Raw genomic sequence first — 22,612 nt, forward strand, 5'->3', positions numbered from 1 at the left:
TAAAATCTGGACATTTTGCAGCAAGATTCTTATTATAACGCAACTCTTGGCTTTGTTTCCTAGATTACAAATGCTGGATCACTTTGCAGAGTGTGTGAAGCAGGCTAAGGGAGTCCGCCAGCAATCTGTGCAGCTCAACATCTTCACAGCTGTGCTCAGTGCTCTCAAGGTACAGATTCTTGTGGTGGTGGGAAAGATTCTGCATCATCGCTCTTTTTTTTTTTTGTTTCAGAATTGTTTGTGAGTTGCTTTCTTGTAATTGGATTTTAATGCAGGTAAAGTTATGGAGTGTAGCCACTTCCACATAGAATGTAAATTCAGCAGAAAAATCCACAGCGTTTGTGGATTTGTCACAGGTTCTGCTATGGATTTGCCATGCATTTCGTTTTGCAGTATTAATTGACAGATATAAAATCTTCACTGCAGGTCAAGTTCCACATAGAAAAAAAAACCCTTTTTTTCCCCTAATCCTGGACAACCCCTTTAAGTTTTAACATAACAGCCTCTGGATTCCTGCTTACTATGACTTGTCTTGGCATTTTTCAAGGTGCACATACAGTTCATAAAAATTGACAATTTCAGCCACTACGAACGTTTGCCAAGTGAAATTTTATAAGTGCCCATACATTTTCAATAGCGGTCAGTCAAATGCATAATTATTTTTATTCCTTTCTTACTGCATCAGATTCTTTAAATCTTTACATTCCAACTAACATATATCAAGGACACTATAATAGTGTCCATTAAGTGTATTGTTACTAAGTAATGATATTGATACTAAATGTTATGACATGAATACCAGACCCTACAACTGTTTCATGCCTTATGCTTTTCTGCTTAGGGCCTGGCAGAAAACAAAAGCTCACTGGGTCCAGAAGAAGTCCGAAAATCTGCTTTGACTTTGGTTATGGGTGCCCTAGATAATCCAAACCCTATCCTGAGATGTGCCGCTGGAGAGGCTTTGGGCAGGATGGCTCAAGTGGTCGGAGAGGCAACATTTATTGCCCGAATGGCACAGTACAGTTTTGACAAGTAAGTCAGACTCGGATGATTTACGATGTGCGGTAGAACATTTTTTTAATGATAGTCAGACTGGTTGTTGATAGTATCAGAGCCTTCTCTGTGAAATACATTATCGTTCATTTGGTAAAGGGAAGACGTTCATTGCAGGTATTGTATGGTCATTCCAGTTAACATTAAAAGTACCCACATTGCATCCTGATACACAGCACAATGAAAGAAGTGATATTACAGACGTTAGACCGTGTATCTTATTTATCTACTTTATATCGAAATGGTCGGCAGTGAGTTTTCCTTGCACAAACTGTCTTTTTTTATTTTGCACTGCCTTTTGGGAGTCTGATAATTAATATGTATTATATGTCACGTTTTTTTTTTCCTAATCTAGGCTGAAGTCTGCTCGGGACGTAGTGTCCAGAACAGGCCACTCTCTTGCACTTGGTTGTTTGCACCGTTATGTTGGAGGAATTGGGTCAGGCCAGCACCTGAAGACCAGTGTCAGCATTCTTCTGGCACTTGCTCAGGATGGCACTTCGCCAGAAGTCCAGGTGAGAAAATATCATGCTCAAGTGCTTATATGTCATATGTTTTCATTGTGTCCATTAACCCTTTCCAATCCAATTTGCATCCTGGTTTTCCTAGGGGCTTACTCTTTTTCTGCCGTTCTACAACGGCGCTATATGCTGGCTAAAGCCAGTACTGCATGAGGTGACATGTTGGATAGGCTCCAACGGCAGAGAGGCTGGCAATATACAGTAAGAGAACCCCGACGGACGTCTTCCAACATCTGAGCTGTACAGCCTTAAATCATAATGCCTTCGGACGTCAGACAGTGGATTGGAAAGGGTTAAGAATGTGCTAATAATTCAATAGCAGAGTTACAGATCTTCAGTTTAGAACTTTTTTTTTTTTTTTTTTATTTCCTCAGACTTGGTCTCTCCATTCACTTGCACTCATTGTGGATTCAAGTGGACCAATGTATCGGGGTTATGTGGAGCCAACGCTTTCCTTAGTTCTTACTTTGTTGCTGACCGTTCCCCCTTCCCACACAGAAGTGCATCAGTGCCTGGGTCGGTGTTTGGGTGCAATCATAACCACTGTGGGTCCAGAGCTGCAAGGTGAGTGATTATGGCCTAGGATGTCTGCAGATACTTCTGCTCCATAGGAGTGGATTATTTAGAGGGGTATAAAATATGATGCTATATCGTTAGGAGATGCTATCACTTTGATTGTTGGGGTCTGCTCACTGGCCGCTGAGAATGAAGAAGTACTGTGGCTTTTTCACTATTTTTCCTGCATAGCAGCACAATATCCTGCACAGCTGGGTGTGTGCAGAGTAAACTTAGAAGGGTATACAGCTCTACACCTGCACTGTGACCCCTTCATTCTTGCGATCAGAGGGGGGATCCCATAGGTCACACACCTGCCAGACATAAAATGATAGTCCATCAATCACTTTATAATATGGGAATACTGCTTAAACCTCTTAGTGCCTTTTTACTGACTTCCCTAATGGGCTTTAGACCTGCACGTACATCTGTTTAAGGGCTCAGTCACACGGGCGTTTGTACGCGTGTCTCTCAGTTGCGTTTGCCGGCTGCACCTAAATAGAACTGTTGCATCCCGGTGTTTCACCTTGCGCTCAATGGGGTCGGCGACAGCAGCGCCGACCCCATTAAGAACATATAGTGAAGATCGCGATCCTCTGCCACAGCTGTCACAGCTGTGGCCGAGGAGAGCGTTGTTTTCCAATTGAATTCAATGGAGACGGCAATACAGCCGGCTCTATTGAAAGCAATGGGCTGATAGCAAGCGCTGCAGTGATTTTCAGGAAGGCCTAAAATATAAGCCCTTCTCTGAAAATCAATCCAAAAATGTGTAAAAAAAGAAAAAAGTATACTCTCCTCTCTGCAGCTACTGAAAGGGCTGCCTCTGATTGGTCACAGTGCTCAGCCAATCAGAGGCAGCACTCACCCATTCATGAATTCCTCTGATTGACTGAGCGCAGGCACCAATCAGAGGCAGCTCTCAGCTGTCATTCAATAGCTGAGAGCTGCCTCTGATTGATCACAGTGCTCAGCTAAGCAGAGGCAGCCCTTTCAGCAGGGGGGGGATTTTAGATAACAGCCGGGCGCTCCATGCAGAAAACATCTCGATGCAGAAGACAAGAGGGGACACCCCGCTTGTCTTCTGCATCCTCCACTCAAAGCACTTGGCTGTATAACAGCCGGGCGCTCATAGTGGAGAACAGCTGTATGTAGAAGACAAGCGGGGACACCCCGCTTGTTTTCTGCATCCTCCGCTTCGAGCACTCGGCTGTATAACAGCCGGGCGCTCGGAGCGGGGAAACAGCTGGATGCAGAAGACACCCCGCTTGTCTTCTGCATCATCCGCTGGCAGCGCAAGGTGATCGCTCATCTTGAGCTGTGAATGACACAATGATGATTGCTCAAAAGTTGCTTGAGCGACATCCTTTGAGCAATTTATCGTTGTGTCTAAATGGGGCAGAAGATCTATATAAACTTGGTATCGCAGTAGTAATGCTGATTCAGATAAGAACGTTATCATGCCATTTTTACCAAATGGTGAACACTGTAGAAACAAACCCTCCCTTTCTCCCAAAATGTACTAAAAGTTATTCAACACATTATATGCACTCCAGAGGGGTGCTTTTACAAAAATACAACTTCTCCCACGAAAAACAAGACCTCATACAGCTATGTCAACAAGCTGTGGCTTTTGCATTGCGACATTTGGTCTTTAAGGTACTTAATGGGCCCAACACTAAGGCTAAAGGGGTTTTCTCACAAACTTATGCCACTTATTTATATCTAGGACCCTGTGTAGGATATATTTCAATACAAATTGGCATCTATATTTGTAAAAAAGGAAGAAACTTCCTTTTCCCTAGTCTCACTGTGGCTCATCTGTATTTCCTGGATCAGTACGGAAAATTGTAGGTGGGCAGTGAGTTTCCCCTGACTTAGTCCCACAGTTCTTCCACTGATCTCTACCTGCAGCTTAGCGGTCTACTGTAGCGGTAGATCCTCAGTGACCACCGGTAAACTGACAGGCAGAGAAACAATCCCCAGCGCACGCACCCAAGGCTCTGCACATGAAGGGCAGACAGCACAGTCTGAGCTCCGCTCCCCTGTAGGGTACAGTAAGCATCAGTACAAGTGATGAATGGTGAGATATCTCCCAACTGAAGTTAGACATGCTTATAGAAGTCTATGAACCTAGTCAAGCATGCGCAGTAAGAAGCACATCTCAGGGACAGGAAGTAGAAGTTTCCAAAGAAAGGAGTGCGCTGCTCAGAGAAGACCAGGGCAATTAGGTTAATGGGAAAAACTCCTTTTAAGTTCATAGATACGAAGGGCTGCTGATAAGTCTTTGGCTTTACCCAGAAAGAAACAGATGATAGTCGGAGGAAGCTAGATCTGGTGAATAAGGTGGGTGGTGTGGTCAACCAGCTGGAAGCCTATCTCCACCAGTTTTGCCCTGGTCGCTGGTGCAGTGTAAGTGGAGGCATTGTCTTGCAGGAACAAGATTCCTTTGGACAGCTTGCTGCGCATTTTGGCCTTCAGAGCTGCCTTCAATTGGTCCAAAAGTTCAATGTAATACCTTGCATTGATGGCAGAACCATTTTGAAGGTAGTCTACTAGCAGCATGCCCTCCCTATCCCAGAACACAGACGCCATAACCTTAGTGGCTGATTTTTGCACCCTGAACTTCTTTGGGCGAGGAAAACCACTGTGCCTCCACTCTTTTGACTGCTCCCTGGTTTCAGGGTCATACAAATAAATCCAGGTCTCATCCATAGTGACCAGTCGATCCAGGAAGTTCTTATCAGTCCAGAAACGCTGACAAATGGACCGGGAAATTTTCACTCGCATGCTTTTCTGACCTGCTGTCAAACATTTGGGGACCCACTTTGCAGATAGCTTCTTCATGTTCCAATGTTCATGGATAATAACACAAACACGTTCACGAGAAATCCCATGATGTCTGCTATTCTTTTAGCTGAAATTGGCCGATTCTCCAGTATGAAGTTGTGCACAGCATTGACGATCTTCGGAACAACAACCTCTCTCGGTTGTCCAGGACGTTCCTCATTGTTGGTGCTGAAGTGGCCCGTTTTAAATTTGGCAACCCAGTTCTTAACTGTAGAATATGAAGGGCATTGATCCCCCAATGTCTGCGACATACCACCATGAATATCCTTCGCGGATTTTCCTTGCAGAAACAAGAATTTTATCACTCCTCTGCTCTTATTTGCTGTAAATATCGCCTTAGACTCCGCCATTTTGTTTTCCCACGTGCCTAGATCACTGTTGCCATAAGCTACAAACACAACATTTTGAAAACATATATTAAACACATAAGGCTTTCATGTGATGTAACATTCGTTACCATAGAAACAAAAAAACAACACAAAGCCAAAGACTTATCAGCAGACCCTTCCTCATATGACTCTCACATTTACATTTTCATCACATTTCATATAAATGGCAGGAACTTTTAAAACTTTTGGTTTCTAGCTCTTGATTTCTTCATTAGTTCCAGACTGAAACATACCATGTAATTTGGGTTTATGATATGCATTACCTTTGTTTGACGTATTGTATGATTAGATAAAATGGCACAATGGTATAATAATAAAATCTATTATATTACAGGCAATGGGCCAACTATATCTACTATCCGTTCTTCATGTCTTGTGGGCTGTGCAATCATGCAGGATCACTCAGACTCCCTAGTCCAGGCTGCTGCCATCTCCTGCCTTCAGCAACTTCACATGTTTGCTCCTCGTCATGTCAACCTGTCCAGTCTGGTCCCTTGCCTCTGCGTAAGTTGCACTTCTCCTCAACTGAGCATTGGGCTAGGCCCACACGGCTGTAGGTGGAATCCACTGCAGGCCTCCTGCATCATATTAGAGTTGTGGGACCAGCCATGACCCTACGTACGGACGTGAAATTGTACTGCGTGTGACCGCGTACACACATAGGCGATCAGTAGACAGTAGGATGACACAGATACCAGCAGCCCATACGCAATGTAATTGCGTATGGGCTGCGGGTATATATATGCAACCATAGAGACAATGGCCTCTGTGTCACATATATCTGTAGTGAAATAGAACATGCTTTGATTTATTTTCCGCTCTCAGATTACGCAGTTCGGACTCGCTAATGTGATCACAACTGTGTGAGGAAATGCAATTGATTGCCTGTGAGCTACCGCGTATCACCTGCACAGACATGGAGTCTGCAATTCAGATCTGGTCGTGTGCCTTTATATTTTCATAGCATGACTATTACACCTGGGTTATTTAATGAAACAATCGCTTTGATGTTCTTAGTCAAGATCTCTTTCCAAAGAAAAAGTGGTGCGTATGTAATTTCTTATGTGATTAGTTGTGGTCTTCAATGTGAAAACACATCTTTCCATACCTTCGAATTAATATGCATTAAAGCTGTTGGGAGAATAAATGTGTATTTTATAAAGGTGTATTCACATGTTGCAGTTCAATTGTGGGTTTCCAAAACGACAGGGTTGAATTTAAATTTTTGCAAAACTGGCATATAAACCCAAATGTGTGAATGCACTCTAACACATAACTATTTGTGTTTCAGGTCCACCTGGGCAGTTCCCATCTACTGCTGAGACGAGCGGCTGTAGCTTGTCTCAGGCAGCTGGCCCAGAGGGAAGCAGCAGAAGTATGTGAATATGCTATGAACCTTGCTAAGAATGCAGGAGACAAGGAAATAAGTGGCATCAGTAAGTATAATTTATCACACGCTAGTTTACGATGTTCTACTTTCTCTTAAAGGGGTTGTATCACAATCTAAAGTTATACCATATCCACAGGGGGTGATAACATGAACAAAAGTTTATAATCCAAAACTTTACAGGCAGAATGATAACAGATGGTTGTTCTTTTCCTTCTTGCCCCCTGCTTGCTTACCCCCCTCTGCTCTGCACAGGCTGAATTAAGGGCTGCAAGTTTAGTATATGCAGGTCCCACTTAAACCCACTCTATCTTCAGCTCTAACGGTGCCAGCTTTGTTCTAGATCAGTGTTTCCCACCTCCAGTCCTCAGGGACCCCCAACAGGTCATGTTTTCAGGATTTGCTCAGTATTGCACAGGTGATGAAATTATTGTCGGTGCCTCAGACATTGCCACAGGTGTTCTTACTATAGGAGATCCTGAAAACATGACCTGTTGGGGGTCCCTGAGGACTGGAGTTGGGAAACACTGTGCTAGATGGAGCCTTTAGAATAGCAGCTTCCCCCTTTTCCGAACTGTCCTCGGACTAAACTGTAAGGTCCTTTTCTTAGAGCCTAAGGACCTTTCAAGCAAAACTATTAGATACAGATGAATTTGAGTCAGCTCACCTCAGTCTGTCCATAGGCCAATTGCCTCCCAGTTACTTGAAACAGAATACACAGCCAGCATTTCGAATGGATAAATTCTTCACCATTTTAAAATTTTGCCCAATGCAAAAAGGGATAAAAATGACAAAAAAGATTAATAAAAATTTGATAACATGCGGTATCAATACAGTGACCGATGTTAAGCAACAAAACTGCTGTATTGATGCTGCATGCTGTCAAGTTTTTATTGTGACCCGTGTGGGTCCCAGCAGTAAACCTCCACTGGTTAGTTATATCCTTTCTTGTGGATGGTGATCGCTTCTTTTTGTGGGATACTCCCTTTTTTTTTAAATTAAAGTATTTTTTATTAAACTTTTTCACCTTTTGCATATTTTAAAACATTTTTTTTAACAAATCTTTGGTTTCCCCTCCCTCCCTCCCCCTCCCCCTCTCACCCACCCCCTTCCCCTCACCCCCCTCCCTCCCCCATCCCCCCTAAGATCTCTCTCTCAACGTTCTGTTCTTTGGGTAAACTGTCTCTGAATGAACACAGTGTTGTGTTGTAAACAATAATAACAGTTCTTGTAACGTATATTTGTTTTCTTCTTTGGTCTTCGTGTTGCTTATCTTCTTGTTGTTTTCTTTTATTGATTCAGGGTTAGATTTTTTGTTGCATTCGAGGGGGGGTCATATTTCTTTTGCCCGTTGCCCGGTCTCTCTCTCTCCAATCCCTCCTTTCTTAACTTTTCCCTATTACTCCTTACCACTTTATTTTATTGTATATCGAGTCTGTAATTTGTTCTACATTTCCCAATAAACTTTATATATATCCATTACATACGTTGTTATGTCTTAGTAAATCCCCGGTTTACTGGTGCCTCCCCACACGGCTCACCACTCCCTATGTATTTGATCCAACATTACTGCTCTGGGCGTGTATCCATCTCAGCCATATGTCCTGATATTTTTGACTGGTCTTACGCTTAGTGTAAACACTCCTTTCCCACGGTAAAATTTGGTTGACCTTATTTTTGAATTCTCCCAGCGTGGGTGGTTCTTCGTCCAACCAGCGCTGGGCTATTGTTTTTCTGGCTATATACAATAGTCTGGCTACCGCTAGTTTTTCATGATCATCTAATGTTAGATCCTGTATGTATCCCAGAATGCACACGTATGGTGTAAAGTCCATACGTATGCCAAATGCCGCGTTAATTGCATTTCTTATTCCCATCCAATATCTGTGCAATTTCGGACATCGCCATAGCATGTGGATTAGGTCCGCCGTGTGGGTTCTGCACCTTACACATATCGGGGAGGTTCTCATTCCTATATTGTGTAAGAAGGCCGGGGTGCGGTACACTCTGTGTATTAGAAATATTTGTGAGACTCTGTGTGATTCGCTCAGAGATAGCTTGGGTGTCATTTGTAGGATTTCCTCCCAGTGCGACTCCTCAATGGGCCCTATGTCTGCCTCCCATTTTGCTCTTGTTGATAACGGGTTGTGTGCATTGACCGTGTCCTGAATATGGGAATATAGTACAGATATTTTCCCCGCTGTGGTGGTGGCTTTTCCTATTATGTCCGCTACTATATTTATTACCATTGTTATTTCCGCCGTGTTTTTTTCCGCTTGTATAGCGTGTCTAAGTTGCAGATATTTGTAAAAGTCACTATTGGGGATGTCGTGGTTTTGCCTTAACTGCTCGAAGGTTTTTAGTTCCCCCCCCTCCAGTATCTGATCCATTCTCCTAACTCCCCTGTCTTTCCACCCTTGGAATCCTTTTAGCTTGTTGATTTCTGGCAGGTGCGGGTTATTCCATATGGGGGTATGTTGTGTGCAGTTTTTTATATCAAGCATGTTTCTGGTCTTCCACCATATTTTATGTATCAATAATAGCGTGGGGGCACTTTGACCGTTTTTTTTAAACGCTCCACGTTCCAGGGTTTCAAACAAATGTGATCCGTTAAAGAGATTTTTAAGGATTCTGAAACTAGCGTCGTGTGTTTCTTCTGTCTCCCATCCCCTGAGATGTTGCAGCTGGGAGGCCATGAAGTACGAGAACGGATTGGGCAAGGCTAATCCTCCCTTTTCTTTTGAATTGTATAGCAGTTCTAATTTTATCCTAGGTGTCTTCCCTCCCCATATGAGTTCTCTAAACAGTCCCTTGGCCTTGTGGAAAAATTTTTGTGTTATCCAGTGTGGGGAGTTGTGTATTAGATACAGTAATTGGGGCATCCATATCATTTTTATAAGATTCACTCTTCCTATGATTGTCATGGGTAGTTTTTTCCATACGTGAAGTTTTTGTTTCCATTTTTCCATAAGTGGTTCCAGGTTTATTTTCCCGTACTCACTGACCTCTTTCGTAATTTTAACTCCCAGATATTTAATTGTTGGGGTGCATTTCAGGGTTAATTCTCTGTTGGCAACTTGCATGTCTGGGGTGTCTATTGATAGTATTTCGGATTTGGTCCAATTGATAGCGAGTCCTGAGAAGGCTCCAAATTCTTTTATTGTTTGCATCGTGGTTTCTAAAGATTTTTCCCTGTCCCCTAAAAATAATAACATATCGTCTGCATACAAAGCGATTTTCTCCTCCATGTTTCCTCTTATGAATCCCACTATTTCCTGGTGTGACCGAATTTTGCATGCTAGGGGCTCTATTGCAAGTGCAAACAGGAGTGGCGATAGTGGGCATCCCTGCCTTGTCCCTCTATGTAGTGGGAATGTTTCTGATGACCCCCCGTTGATGGACACATCCGCCTCCGCTCTAGCATATAGGAGTTTTACTCGTCTCACAAATATTGGGCCACAGCCCATTTTTTCTAGTACCTTCCACAGGTATTGCCACTCAACGCTATCAAACGCCTTGGCCGCGTCCAGTGAGCATATGATTCTGTCTCCGGTATTATCTACGGGTATTTGTAGGTTTAGAAATACTCTACGGATGTTCGTTGCCGTTGATCTTGCTGGTATAAACCCACTCTGGTCTGGATGCACCAAGGTGGATGCCACTTGTGATAGCCGCTTGGCTAAAACTTTTGCTATAATTTTGACATCCGCGTTTAACAGCGATATCGGCCTATACGAGTCCATCAACAGGGGGTCCTTTTCTGGTTTTAACAGAATTATTATTTTTGCTTTTCGCATTGTTTGTGGTAGTTCCCCTTCCTTTTCCGCCCCCGCCCATGTCTCCAGGAGTTGTGGTAATAAAGTGTCTGCATGTTGTTTGTAAAATTCTATTGGGAAACCGTCCTCCCCTGGGGCCTTGTTATTTTGCATATCTTTTACTGCCTCTTGCATCTCCTCCAAGTCTATTGGTGCATCTAGAAACTCTCTCTGTTCCTCCGTCAATTTATGTGTTCTTATATCCGCCAAGTATTCCTCGATTTGTTCTACCGTTTTTTCCAGTTTCGAAGAATACAGAGAGGAGTAAAATTCCCGTGCAATCTCTCTTATGGATGTTGCGTCCCTGACTATCTCGCCTTGTGCGTCTTTTAGTTCAATGATGTATGTGGGGCTAGTTTGTGCTCGGGCTATAACTGCCAGCATATGTCCCGTTTTTTCTCCCTCCTCATAATATGTCTGTTTCCTGAACCCATTTTTAGTGGCTGCCGTTTCTAGGACGTATTTATTAAGGGCCTCTTGGGCCTGTTTCCATAGGTTGAGTGTTGTTATAGTTTTCTCTTTTATGTAATTTTCTTCTGATTCTTTTAGTTTGTCTCGTATTTTTTGCCCTCTTTCTCTATGTCCTTTTTTTGCCTGTGTGATTTGCTGTATGTATACCCCCCTCATATATGCCTTCATGGCCTCCCAGCAAATCGTCATACTTGTGGTATCCTTATTTAATATGAAGTATTCCTCTAGTGTTTTTTTCACTATTTCCTTGTTTAATATGTTTAGCCAGTGCGAGTTCAGATTCCATCTTTTTTGGGAATGACTCACAGTGTTACTGTGCTGTATGTCCAGACGTAGGATGGAGTGGTCAGAAACAACTCTTGGTAGATATTCTATCGAGGTTATATCTCTATATATCTGGATATTCCCTACCGCTAGGTCTATTCTAGATAAGCATTGGTATGTGGATGAGTAGCAGGAGTATTGTTTGTTTGTGGGGTGCCGTGTTCTCCATATGTCTATCAATGATATCTCGTTTATTAGTTTACCTAGTGGTGTCAGGTTCCTTTCTTCGTTTGCGTTTCCTGCCCTTAGTCTGTCCTGTGCAGGGTTAATGACCGAATTAAAGTCGCCTATGATAAGGACTGGAATGTCCGGTTTATCTGTTATGAAACCTATAACTTGCCTCATTATCATGTTATTATATGGTGGCGGGATATATACTGAAGCTATAATGCATGTGTAGTTGTAGATTCTGCAGTGTAGGCATATAAAGCGGCCTTCTGGGTCAATTTTTCGTGAGAGACATTTAAACGGTATATTTCTGTGTATCACTATGCTGACCCCCCTGGAATACCTCGTGTGTGTGGAGTGGAAGCTCTGACCCATCCCCCCTATTTTGAACGTGTCCGTATTTTCTTTTGATAAATGTGTTTCCTGCAAGCATATAATAGCCGGGCCTTGTTCCTTGATGACGTGCAGTACTGCTGATCGTTTTGTCTGGTCACTCATACCTCTCACGTTCCACGATACGACCCTTATCCTACTACCCATTTTCCTTGTTTTTTGTTTTCCGCAGGGTTATTATTTTCTGGGCGCCTCCACCCCTTTTTGTTTTTATGAGTGAGTCGCACTGGGAGGGTCCCCAGCTCTGTATTTGTGTCTCGCCCGTGTCGCCCCGTATATGTGTATGTGTATTACTGTTTGTTCTCCGCATAGGGCTTCTCCAGTAACATTTTGGTTTGGTCCCCCACATCCCCCAGTACAGACATTTATCCACATTTACTATACATATTTTCGTTATTTGCAACACATTTATCATTTGTACATTTACGTTGACATTTCTTCCCCTTATCCCACCCTGAATCATTTTTCTATCGTTTAACCTTATCCCTTTTAACTGTATCTTATCTAATATTCCCCTAATATGCGAGAGAGAGACCAAACAACAGACACCCCCAACATGTAACTCACTGATCCGTTGTCTCATCGGATCGGGGTACCAGTCCTCCATTCTCCTACGCGATGCATCCTGTCGTCCCAGGAGCTCCTTTCAGAAATTTTCGGTTCCCTTCGCATGAACGTTTCTTTAGGTGCAGCCTCTTCATGGTGTCTTGCGCGGTGATCTTCCCCTCCGGATCTGTTCTTCATTTTGATCTATCCAGGCACCTGCATCTTTTGGGTTTTCAAAGAATTGTGTCGTGCCCAGCGCCGCCACTCTCAGTTTAGCCGGGTACAGCATCCCGTAGGGCACTTGTAGGTTTCGCAGTCGTCTTTTTATTTCTACAAATGTTGCTCGCTTCTTTTGTATTTCCGTGGAGAAATCTGGATAGAAGGAGACTTTCACGCCATTATATTGGATTTCACCCTTTTCGCGGGCCTTTTGGAGTATGGTATCACGGTCTCTGTAATGCAGTACTTTGATGAGTATCGGTCTGGCTGGAGCCCCCAGGGGGAGGGGTCGTGTCGGTACACGGTGGGCTCTTTCGACTGCAAACATTGCAGTTAGAGTGTTTCTTCCGAACAGTTCGGGCAGCCATGTTTCAAAAAATTCTGCAGGGTTTCTTCCTTCCGTCTTTTCTGGGAGGCCCACAATCCGCACGTTGTTCCTTCTTGACCTATTTTCTAGGTCGTCTACCTTGTTCTGTAGATATTGTATGTCATGCAGATTTTTTTCCACGTCTCGTTGCATCGGCTGTATTGCGTCTTCTATGTCGCTTATACATTGTTCAGTTTCTGTCAGACGCTCTGATATTTTCCTCATATCTTGCCGTAGCAGGTTTACATTACTTTGCATCACCCCCATCTGCATATTAAGGTTGTTCAGTGACGCGTTGCCTTTAGTGATTTCGCTGAATATTTCTTTCAACGTAGGCTCCCTGGCGCACCTTTCGTCCTCCTGCCTTTGATCTTTTTTGGCGGCATCTTCTGCACTTTGGGAGGTGTCTCGTATAGTGCTTTCTGAGGTGTCTGCGTGATTTGCGCTGTGCGTGCATATGCCTGGGCTGCTTGCATTATTCATGCTGTCTTCTGTGTAGTGTTCGTCTGGATTGACACTGTTTGCACCTTTATTTTTGTAGTTGGGGTTGTCTGCCTGACTTATGACTTCCTGCTCATTTCCAGCATGATCTTGTACAGCATGTAAATTACTTTGTTTTTCCTTGTCCTTGCTGTGTTTAGCAGGGTCCGTTGTTGTGTTTGCTTTGTCTGCTCTTTCCTTTTGACTTACACTTTCTGCATGTACTGTGTCTGCAGATTCTTCCTCCCCTCCTGCTCCCTCCGTTTGTGTGCTTCTCTGTGGGCTCTCCCGCTCTCCCCTCTGTTGTTTAGGGCTTATGGAGTCCTGTTTTCTGCCCCCCTCCTCCCTGGCATACCTTGCCAGTTTACGTGCTGTGTCTGCACTGTTTGTGCTGGGCCGCGGTATGAGCGTTCTCTGCTCCCTCCCTCCGGCGCCATGCTGTTTCTACCTGCCGCCGGCTTCATCTGCCTTCCCCCGCTCCTTGCCTCGCACCATTAACTCTGCTGCTGTCTGTTCTGTCTCCGGAGCTTGCTACTGTGCCTCCGCTGCTTTTTGATTGCCTTTCGGCGTCTCTGGGTCCCGTTAACAGGATGGGAATGTCGGATCTTGCAGGAGCTACTCTGAGATGCGACTATCTACATCTCCGGCCAGGCTCCGCCCCCGGGATACTCCCTTTAAAGAGACGTATGGTAGAAAATCACACTAAACTTGTTGGTTCTTCATCACTGACTGAATCTACTCAGTGGCTACTTTAGGGTTCCTTTCTAGAATCCCCACGATCCACCTGGCCAGGTAAATAACTTGGTTATTTATGTTACATATATACGTTCATTCTATGAACCGATTGTCCATTTAAGATAAACACACTTCTGGCAAGTCCACAGAATCCTTCTAATCCCCAAGGATTATCCTCTTACTTAATATATTATCGATTTTTCTCTATCGGCACAACTTTGGTAGAAAGTTTTTGAGAGTGAAGTATTTGCCTTGGACACAGCATTGTAGCTAGGTTAAATGGCGTTATGTAATTTGTGCACGATTCATACTGACAAAGCTGTATAGCTTCATTTATTGCTCAAGTTCTTCAGGCCACCTTTTGTTTGGAGGTAATGAGCAATCATTTTTTCCCCTGCAGATATAAACATAACAGACACCGGTTTGGAAGGCGTATTGTTTGGGATGCTGGACCGGGAAACGGATCGCAAACTATGCTCAGACATTCATGACACATTGGGTCACATGCTGTCGTCTTTGGCAGTGGACAAATTGTCTCATTGGTTGCTGTTGTGCAAAGATGTATTGGCAGCCACCAGCGGTATGTATCTGTAATTCAGAAGATCGCCTTCATACGGTGGTTGACTCATAGCTCATAGACTGAATAGTATTCTGGTGGGTAATACTAAATGCGATATGGTTATTAAAATTTGTATAGAATGTTTTACTCTTAGAATAAATTTTTTTTGTGTCTTTTATATATTTTTTTGATAGTGGTATTTTTTCCCCGCATCTGACTCTCTGTAATAACGTTGGTTTGACATATTATCAGTAACTTGGAATACATAGGTACCACATATTTCTTCCATGCATCCCTGTCTCATCTGTTGCAACTGATTAACCATTCCACATGTAAGAGTCACTGCGATTTCTCATCCTAGATGTGGGCACAGCCAGCCTGGTGTCTGGTGTCAGAGATGAAGAGACTGAAAAGAAGGACGAAATGGATGATGACACTATGTTCACCACACTGGGAGAAGATGATAAAACAAAACCTTTTGTAGCCCCTCGCTGGGCTACTCGCGTATTTGCAGCAGACTGTCTTTGCCGAATTATTATGCTTTGTGAAAATGTTAACAAACCACACTTTGATCTTGCTGCCGCTCGCGCCTTGAAGATGAAGAATCCAAAAAGTAAGATCACGTTGTACAGTTCTTGACTTTCAATTTCTAGCAGTAAACATTTTTTTTAGAAATTTAAAATAATAATTGCACATGTTAATAAATGCAAACAAGTGGCGGCTTTTAAAGGGGTTTTCTAAGGGCTCATGTGCACTGGCGGATTTGAATTGCGGAATCTGCATGGGTCACTCATGCTGGAGATCCGCAAGTCAAAGTGCCCATAGGGAAGCATTGGTATCAGCAACTGTATTTAAGCATGTGGATTTGAATTGAGGACTTCCCGCTGCGGATAGAAAAAAAAAACGCAGCATGCTCTATTTCAGTGCGGATTCTGTGCGGGTGGGCTCAATAGAAGTCAATGAGTGCGGACGATCCGCAATGCATCCGTAATTCAATTGCGGATTTGAAGATTAACCCCTTCCCTCCCCATGACCTAAGGGTACGTCATGTGAGCGGGGTACTTCCCGCAAAATGGCGTACCCTTACGTCATAGGGATAGCGCGAGATCATAGCAGATCTCGCGCTATCCTGCAGCGGGAGCCGGCTGTCAGTGATAGCCGACCTCCCGCTGCAACAGCGGGGGAGCAACGGAGATGCGCCCCCCGCTGTTAACCCCTTCCCTGCTGCGATCTAAGTAGATCGCGGCATGGGAAGGGTTCACAGAGGGAGCGAGCGCACTCCCTCTGTGAAGTTGCTGGGCTTTCGCGATATAATCGCAGAGAGCACGGCCTATCGCCATGGCAACAGGACGCCAGACACTGGCGTCCTGTGTTGCCAGAGCCTATGATTGTTGTATAAGCGATAAGGCATGGCAGGGCAGTAGCCCTGCCATGCCTTATCACAGCGATCATCAGGGCAGTGTTGTAAGTCCCTCAGAGGGACACAAGTTGTGTTAAAAAAATAAAAAAAATAAAATAAAAAAAAGAGGAAAAAAAATACCTTTTTTGTGCTTTTTCTAATATTGGCATAAAAAAAGGTAAGAAAAAATTAAAATGGCACATATTTGGTATTGACGTGTCCGTAACAACGTGTACAAAAAGTTGAACACGCTTTTTATTTTGTACGGCAAAAAACGTAAAAAAAACCCTAAAAAAACAGAGGCATATATTCCCCAAAATGGTAACAATAAAAACTACATCTCGTCTCACAAAAAATAAGCCCTCATAGAGCTCTGTACATAGAAAAATAAAAAAGTTACAGGACTTTGAATGCAGCGATATAGAAAAAAAAAGATTTCCAAAAAAGGGTTTCTATTGCAAAAAAGTTGAAGAGCCTAAAAAAAATATAAGCATTTTGGTATCGTTGTAATCGTACCGACCCGCAGAAAAAACGTATGGTCATTTATGCTGCATGATTAACACTGTAAAAAAAAAACAAACAAAAATCTATGGCAGAATTGATGCGTTTTCTCTCCCTGTTATCATAAAAAAAATAATAAAAGTTTTACAATATAGTCTATGTACCCAAACATGGCACCATCAAAAACTACAGTTCGCCACGCAAAAAACAAGCCCTCATACGGCCGCGTCGACAGAAAAATAAAAAAGTTATGGCTTTTGAAATATGGAGATGAAAATCCACCAAAAATCGTTGCGTCCTTAAGCCCAAAATAGGCCATGTCATTAAGGGGTTAAAATCAATTGGGGAGGTGGGGAAAAGGCTGGGAGGTTGCATACATCCGCTCGGAAAACCTATTATATCCATGATCACCTGCAAATGGTTTCCGCAAGGCTCCCGCTGCGGAATCCGATCCACCCGTGGACATAAGGCCTAACTCTAAAATAAAAATTGATAGGTCATCAAAAACTGAGTGGTCTGCCACTCAGTAACACCACTCGGTAAAATTAGCTGTTTGCTGGGCCAGTGTAATGGTGGTTGGAGCAGTAAGCAAATATCTCCATACATTGTGCAGTGGCCTATCATGACATTGCAGCCACAAGTCCCATTCACTTCAGTGGGACCTGTGTCTGCAATACCATGCCATGAGACCTGCCATGAGAGTTTAAACTAAACAGAAAGACTAGAGTAAATATCCTATTAGAATGACTTTTGGAGGATACATAGCAGAAAAGGAAAAAAGACACATTTATCTGTAGCTCTAGTCCTAACCCAGTTACTCTAAATTTTGCATATCCTACATTATGATATTAAATTCTTAAGAAAGTTTAGTGGCAACGTGATTAAAAAATTAGAAGAGAAAAGTCCTATTTAGTTAAAAGAAAAACAGTTGGAGCAGTTATTCTCAAGAGTTTCTAAGCCAACTACCCCCAACTCTAACAATTAACATTATAGAGGTTGTCCCACTTCTAGCTGTTTTGCTGCAGGAAGCAGACAGCTCTATACATTGCATAGTGGCCCAGGTTGGTACTGCAGGCTGACACCTATTAAATTGATGCATTGTACAGAACTGTCTGCAAACCAGCTAGGAGTGGGACAACTCCTTTTAAATACCTCCAGTACTGTAATGATACACTGTGCTGCACATTAAAGGCAAAGCATGAGTATGATGTGGCTACCTCCTAGTGCATATACCCACTAAGCTGGATGCACTACAGTTGAGAAACGAAGAATCTAAATTAGATGCTGAAAAAGAAAGAAAACCTTATTAAAGCTGTTAGTTATAGCCATAAAAGCAGCACATAGAAAAACAATCTGTAGGTATTATCTAGCCGTCAAGGTTAAACGTACCGCCCTATAGAGTGGTTACATAACACATCTTGCTTTTTTTGCTTAGGTGATTGTTTGGTGTTGCATCTTTCTGACCTTATTCGGATGGCGTTCATGGCTGCCACAGATCACAGCAATCAGTTGCGGATGGCTGGTTTGCAAGCCCTGGAGGATATAATTAAGAAGTTTGCGGCAGTTCCGGAGCCTGAATTTCCAGGACATGTAATCTTGGAACAGTATCAAGCCAATGTAAGGGGGAACCTGACTAGAAATACAGTATTTGCTGGCACTGGACATTATGTTAAATCTCATCTGTGAGACATTGTGGTAATAGACCATTATCACACTGTGAAACTGTTTACAATTGCTCTGTTCATTGGGAAGTTAAAGGGGTTATCTGATTTACTCAGTTTTTATCAAAAGAGGCTCCCCTTATGTAAAACTAAAAAACAAGCTGATACTCCTTCTCCGTGCTCCCTGCTGTGTCCAGTGCTGCAGTTCTGGGCCTCCCATGTGACATATTGAATCATAGAAAGGTAGAGTTGGAAGGGACCTCGAGGGTCACCGGGTCCAACCCCTGCTCAATGCAGGATCACTCAATCATCCCAGACAGATGTCTGTCCAGTCTCTGAAGACTCCTCCATGCCCGTTGTTTGTTTAAGACTGAAGCAGGCTGCGTACAGGATGTCACAGACTGCTACAGCCAATGGCAGGGCTCAGCAATCGATTGCTAAGCATTGTCATTCGCTACAGCAGCCTGTGACATGCTGTACACAGGCTGAATGCAGCCTGTAAACAAACAACGGGCATGGAGGACCGAGCAGTGGCACGGGAAATGCAAGTAGTCAGGAGAAGAGAGTTTGACTCTTTATTTTGTGGCATGGGGAACATGATTTATGAAAAAGAAACGTATTGGATAACCGCCTTAATGCAGTGTATCTGTTAATTACACAGTGCTTATGTAAGTGCTAAGGGCCATTTACACGTAACTATTGTCGTGCATAATTTGCTCAAACAAACGGAAATGTGCGATCATAGTTACATCTACATGCAAAGTCATCATGCACTATTCATTTACAGTTCGTTTGTCGCTCAGTTTCAACTAGCCATAAAGTCAGTGTTGGTTCGCTCACTTCTCGCTGTGTCTAAATAGAATGTGCATAGAATGTGAAGCACTGAGTTAGAAGTGAGCGATTCTTAACGATGATCTGCCTGTCTAAACAGTCTGCATGAGCGCTAACAACTAATGATGATGTCACCCGCTTGTGCGCTCATTTAGACGACAGTCGTCTCCTGTAAGGGGCATTGGGTAGATGAGAGATTAGTCTAACATTAGATTGTAGACTACAGACTTCACTTGGGAAGTGATAGTTGGTGGGATTTCCTACTGTCACCCTATTTGTTGATTAACTTGAGTTACTAGTCAGTAAAACCTGACTGCATGTGACCTGCAATAAGAAAGAAGCACAGTTCATAAGAGTAACATAAAATAGTACTGTAGTAAAAGTGCCGTCTCTAAAATGATTGCTTTATTCTCAGGTGGGAGCTGCTTTACGACCTGCTTTCTCACAAGACACTCCCTCAGACATTGTTGCGAAAGCCTGCCAGGTATGGAGGTGCATATTGTATGCACATGTACAAAAGAATTTGGTATTTTGGGAATTTTACTACCGCAGCCTTGTTTTATTCTTTTTTCAGGTGTGTAGTGCTTGGATAGGGAGCAAAGTAGTCAGTGACTTGAATGATCTTCGCAGAGTGCACAACCTTTTGGTTTCCTCACTGGATAAAGCACAGGCTGGGAAAGGATCATCCAGTCAGCTTTACCGTGAGAGTGCCATAACTATGGAGAAACTAGCTGTATTAAAGGCTTGGGCGGAGGTAGGTATCTTTTATCATCCTGCATCTGCAATATTTTAGGGAGAAACAGTCAAAAAGTAGAAAAATGTTTATAAATAAAAATATTTAATGTTGCTATAGAACAAAGACCTTATTTTGTTTCACCTGTATCTCCCTGCCTTAAAGGGGTTGTGCCATGTTATAAAGTCAACCTATATCCAGGTTAGGATAGGAGATACTTTTATGATCAGGGGTCTCCGACTGCAGGGATCCTCATCGATTTTGAGAATAGGAGTCCCAAGCTCCCTGCATGAGGCTCAATGTCCACGGACAGATTTGAATTGCGAAATCCATGCGGGGCACCCGCAATTCAAGCCACCCATAGGGAAGCCTGGGCATCCGCAGCTGATTTAAAGCAGGTGGATTTGTTTTGCCAACCTTTTGGTGCAGAAAACAAATCGCAGCATGCTCCATTTTGCTGCTGTTCCTACGTGGACTGCTTACATTGAAGTCAATGGAAGCTGTCCGATCCATGGCTTGTCCGCAATTCATATTCACGGATTCTGTGGGAAAGCTGGAGTTTGGAAAAAAACAACCTCTACTGTGCATGCGCGCAGGCCAGCGCTTCCGCACACATTTGTAGTACAGAAAAAAGAAGACCCGGACAAGTAAGTAGGGTTGCCGGCTGCAGGCTGGGTCGGATTCTGCTGCGGGCACCCGTGGACATGAGGTCTGACAGGATTGGAGCTTGCACTTATGTGCTGCTGCTGCAGTCACTTCAGTAGGAACGCCAGAGATTGCCAAGCATTTGTATTCTGTGATTTCCGGTACTCCCATTGAAATGGTAAAGAAGATTTTTATTGAAGGCCAACAGCAGATAAGGTCGGGGTTGAACACGCAAAAATTGATGGCTGTGGACAACTCAAGTATGCTTTTTGGCTAATGTTCGTATTAATACCTGACGCTCCGGTAGATCACAGTTACCAGTGATCCACATGCCGAGAAGAGGCACATCATGTCTTCTCATATCCCTGACCGCCTTATGTGCAGGAAGTCTATGTGACTCAATGATGTCACAAAGTTCCTTAGCATGCCCCCGCGTGGCGGCTCCTGCATTCAGGACCACAACACAGTGTTTTGGTGACAAGTAACTTATTTCAGTTTCCTGTCACAGTACAGGATTGGGATGTCGGTGTGACAGATTGATCCTGTTAATGGCACAAGCAATCTTTTTTTTTTTTTTTTTTTCTTTTTAGTAGTCGCTCATTTCGTTCAGTAATTGTTTACAGACTTATACATTTATTATATTTCAGAGTTTGTTTATATGAGAGCTGAATTTCATATACTAGTACTTTGAGGGACTTTAGGGATTTTCATGATGAGCTTGAAATCATTACCCTCTGTAGACCAGTCTGAAATTGACATTTTGCAGAGGTAATGGGTATAATATCTTATATACCTTGAATCATAGGTGTATGTTGTGGCCATGACCATTAAAAATGAAGCAGGCAGTAAGGCCAGCAAAGCCATGAAGACAAATGATGACGAAGATGATGATTATGGTACCGCAGATGAGCTTCCACCAGACAGCTTGATATCATTGGTTGAATCTGCTCTGCCAACACTTAGCCGGTTGTGGCTGGCAGTGCTGAAGGACTATGCTCTGCTCACTTTGCCACCGGAATTTGCCAGCCAACTTCCACCTGATGGTAAGTGTGCTCTCATGCACCGTTGTTACGTAGTATAAACATGGAGAGCGCTTAGTCTTTTTTTTAAATTTGGGGATATGAAGAATCCAAGTACAGTTATGGGGAACTTATTGCAGTTACACTTTAACTACAACTTTGCCATGCCACTTTTTCCTCGTTGTTCACTACTGTTTGGTTGGGGATACTGTACTTTATAGGAGCTAAAACTTTTTCCTCTTACACTTAGCCATTTATATATACTGTTATATTTATTGATATTAATGAACAGGCGGAGCATTCTACACCCCTGAAACAATTGATACAGCAAGGCTACATTACCGCAACTCCTGGGCACCTATATTACATGCTGTAACACTGTGGCTCAATTCCACTGGCTTTAATAATTCAGAGATTGCAGATGAAGCGACCATGGCAGGCTCTCAGAAATGTAACCCTGCCATCACACTGAACCAGCCACCTGGAACTCCACCCAGTCCGAAGTCACTCATGGAGCTTAACAAAGATAGAATGCATCTGATTTTAGGTGAGTGAAAACAAAAATTAGGAATTTTAAGGGAATGTGTCATCTGTATTTTTCTTAGTAATAAACGCCTTGCTGACATCCGTTATGCCAAGTGTAAATGTATGGAGAAGGCTCAAGAGCAGAGTCCGCTCCATGCACAGTAGGTGACAGCTGGTTTTGATAGGCGACACTTTGCCGGAATTGGAGATAACACTGATCCCAACTGTTTAATTGCTTAGATACATTTATATGGCCCAACAGAGAGAGGGGGCTCCCTCTGTCTCTCGAACAGACCCCACAATGAGATTGCAGGAAGCTGCTAAATTACCATCACTGCTTGGGGCTTGCCTGTTTTTTGCTGTGATTTTTATAATCGCAGCAAAATCATAAGCTTTTTTTGCAAGAAACCCATAGTGGAAAGCTGCAGCCAAAATATGTGAAACCTAGATGAATAGTTTCACAAATCTA

General features: G+C 43.2%; 1 protein-coding gene across 2 annotated transcripts in view; it reads left to right on the forward strand.

Moving 5' to 3' along the window:
* The window catches only part of HEATR5B (HEAT repeat containing 5B), a 53,279-nt gene that overhangs the window by 22,103 nt on the left and 8,564 nt on the right, over positions 1–22,612 (forward strand). For both annotated transcript variants that reach the window (XM_066595875.1, XM_066595876.1), the window contains exons 17-29: positions 64–169; positions 842–1,032; positions 1,409–1,568; positions 1,949–2,138; positions 5,700–5,869; positions 6,657–6,801; positions 14,671–14,850; positions 15,191–15,442; positions 18,165–18,346; positions 19,637–19,705; positions 19,796–19,975; positions 21,405–21,642; positions 21,911–22,165. In XM_066595875.1, the coding sequence (XP_066451972.1) occupies positions 64–169; positions 842–1,032; positions 1,409–1,568; positions 1,949–2,138; positions 5,700–5,869; positions 6,657–6,801; positions 14,671–14,850; positions 15,191–15,442; positions 18,165–18,346; positions 19,637–19,705; positions 19,796–19,975; positions 21,405–21,642; positions 21,911–22,165 (2,318 nt within the window). The remainder of the gene's footprint in view (positions 1–63; positions 170–841; positions 1,033–1,408; positions 1,569–1,948; positions 2,139–5,699; positions 5,870–6,656; positions 6,802–14,670; positions 14,851–15,190; positions 15,443–18,164; positions 18,347–19,636; positions 19,706–19,795; positions 19,976–21,404; positions 21,643–21,910; positions 22,166–22,612) is intronic.

Source organism: Eleutherodactylus coqui, chromosome 3 (assembly GCF_035609145.1).
Source record: "Eleutherodactylus coqui strain aEleCoq1 chromosome 3, aEleCoq1.hap1, whole genome shotgun sequence".
In the NCBI taxonomy this organism is placed as follows: domain Eukaryota; kingdom Metazoa; phylum Chordata; class Amphibia; order Anura; family Eleutherodactylidae; genus Eleutherodactylus; species Eleutherodactylus coqui.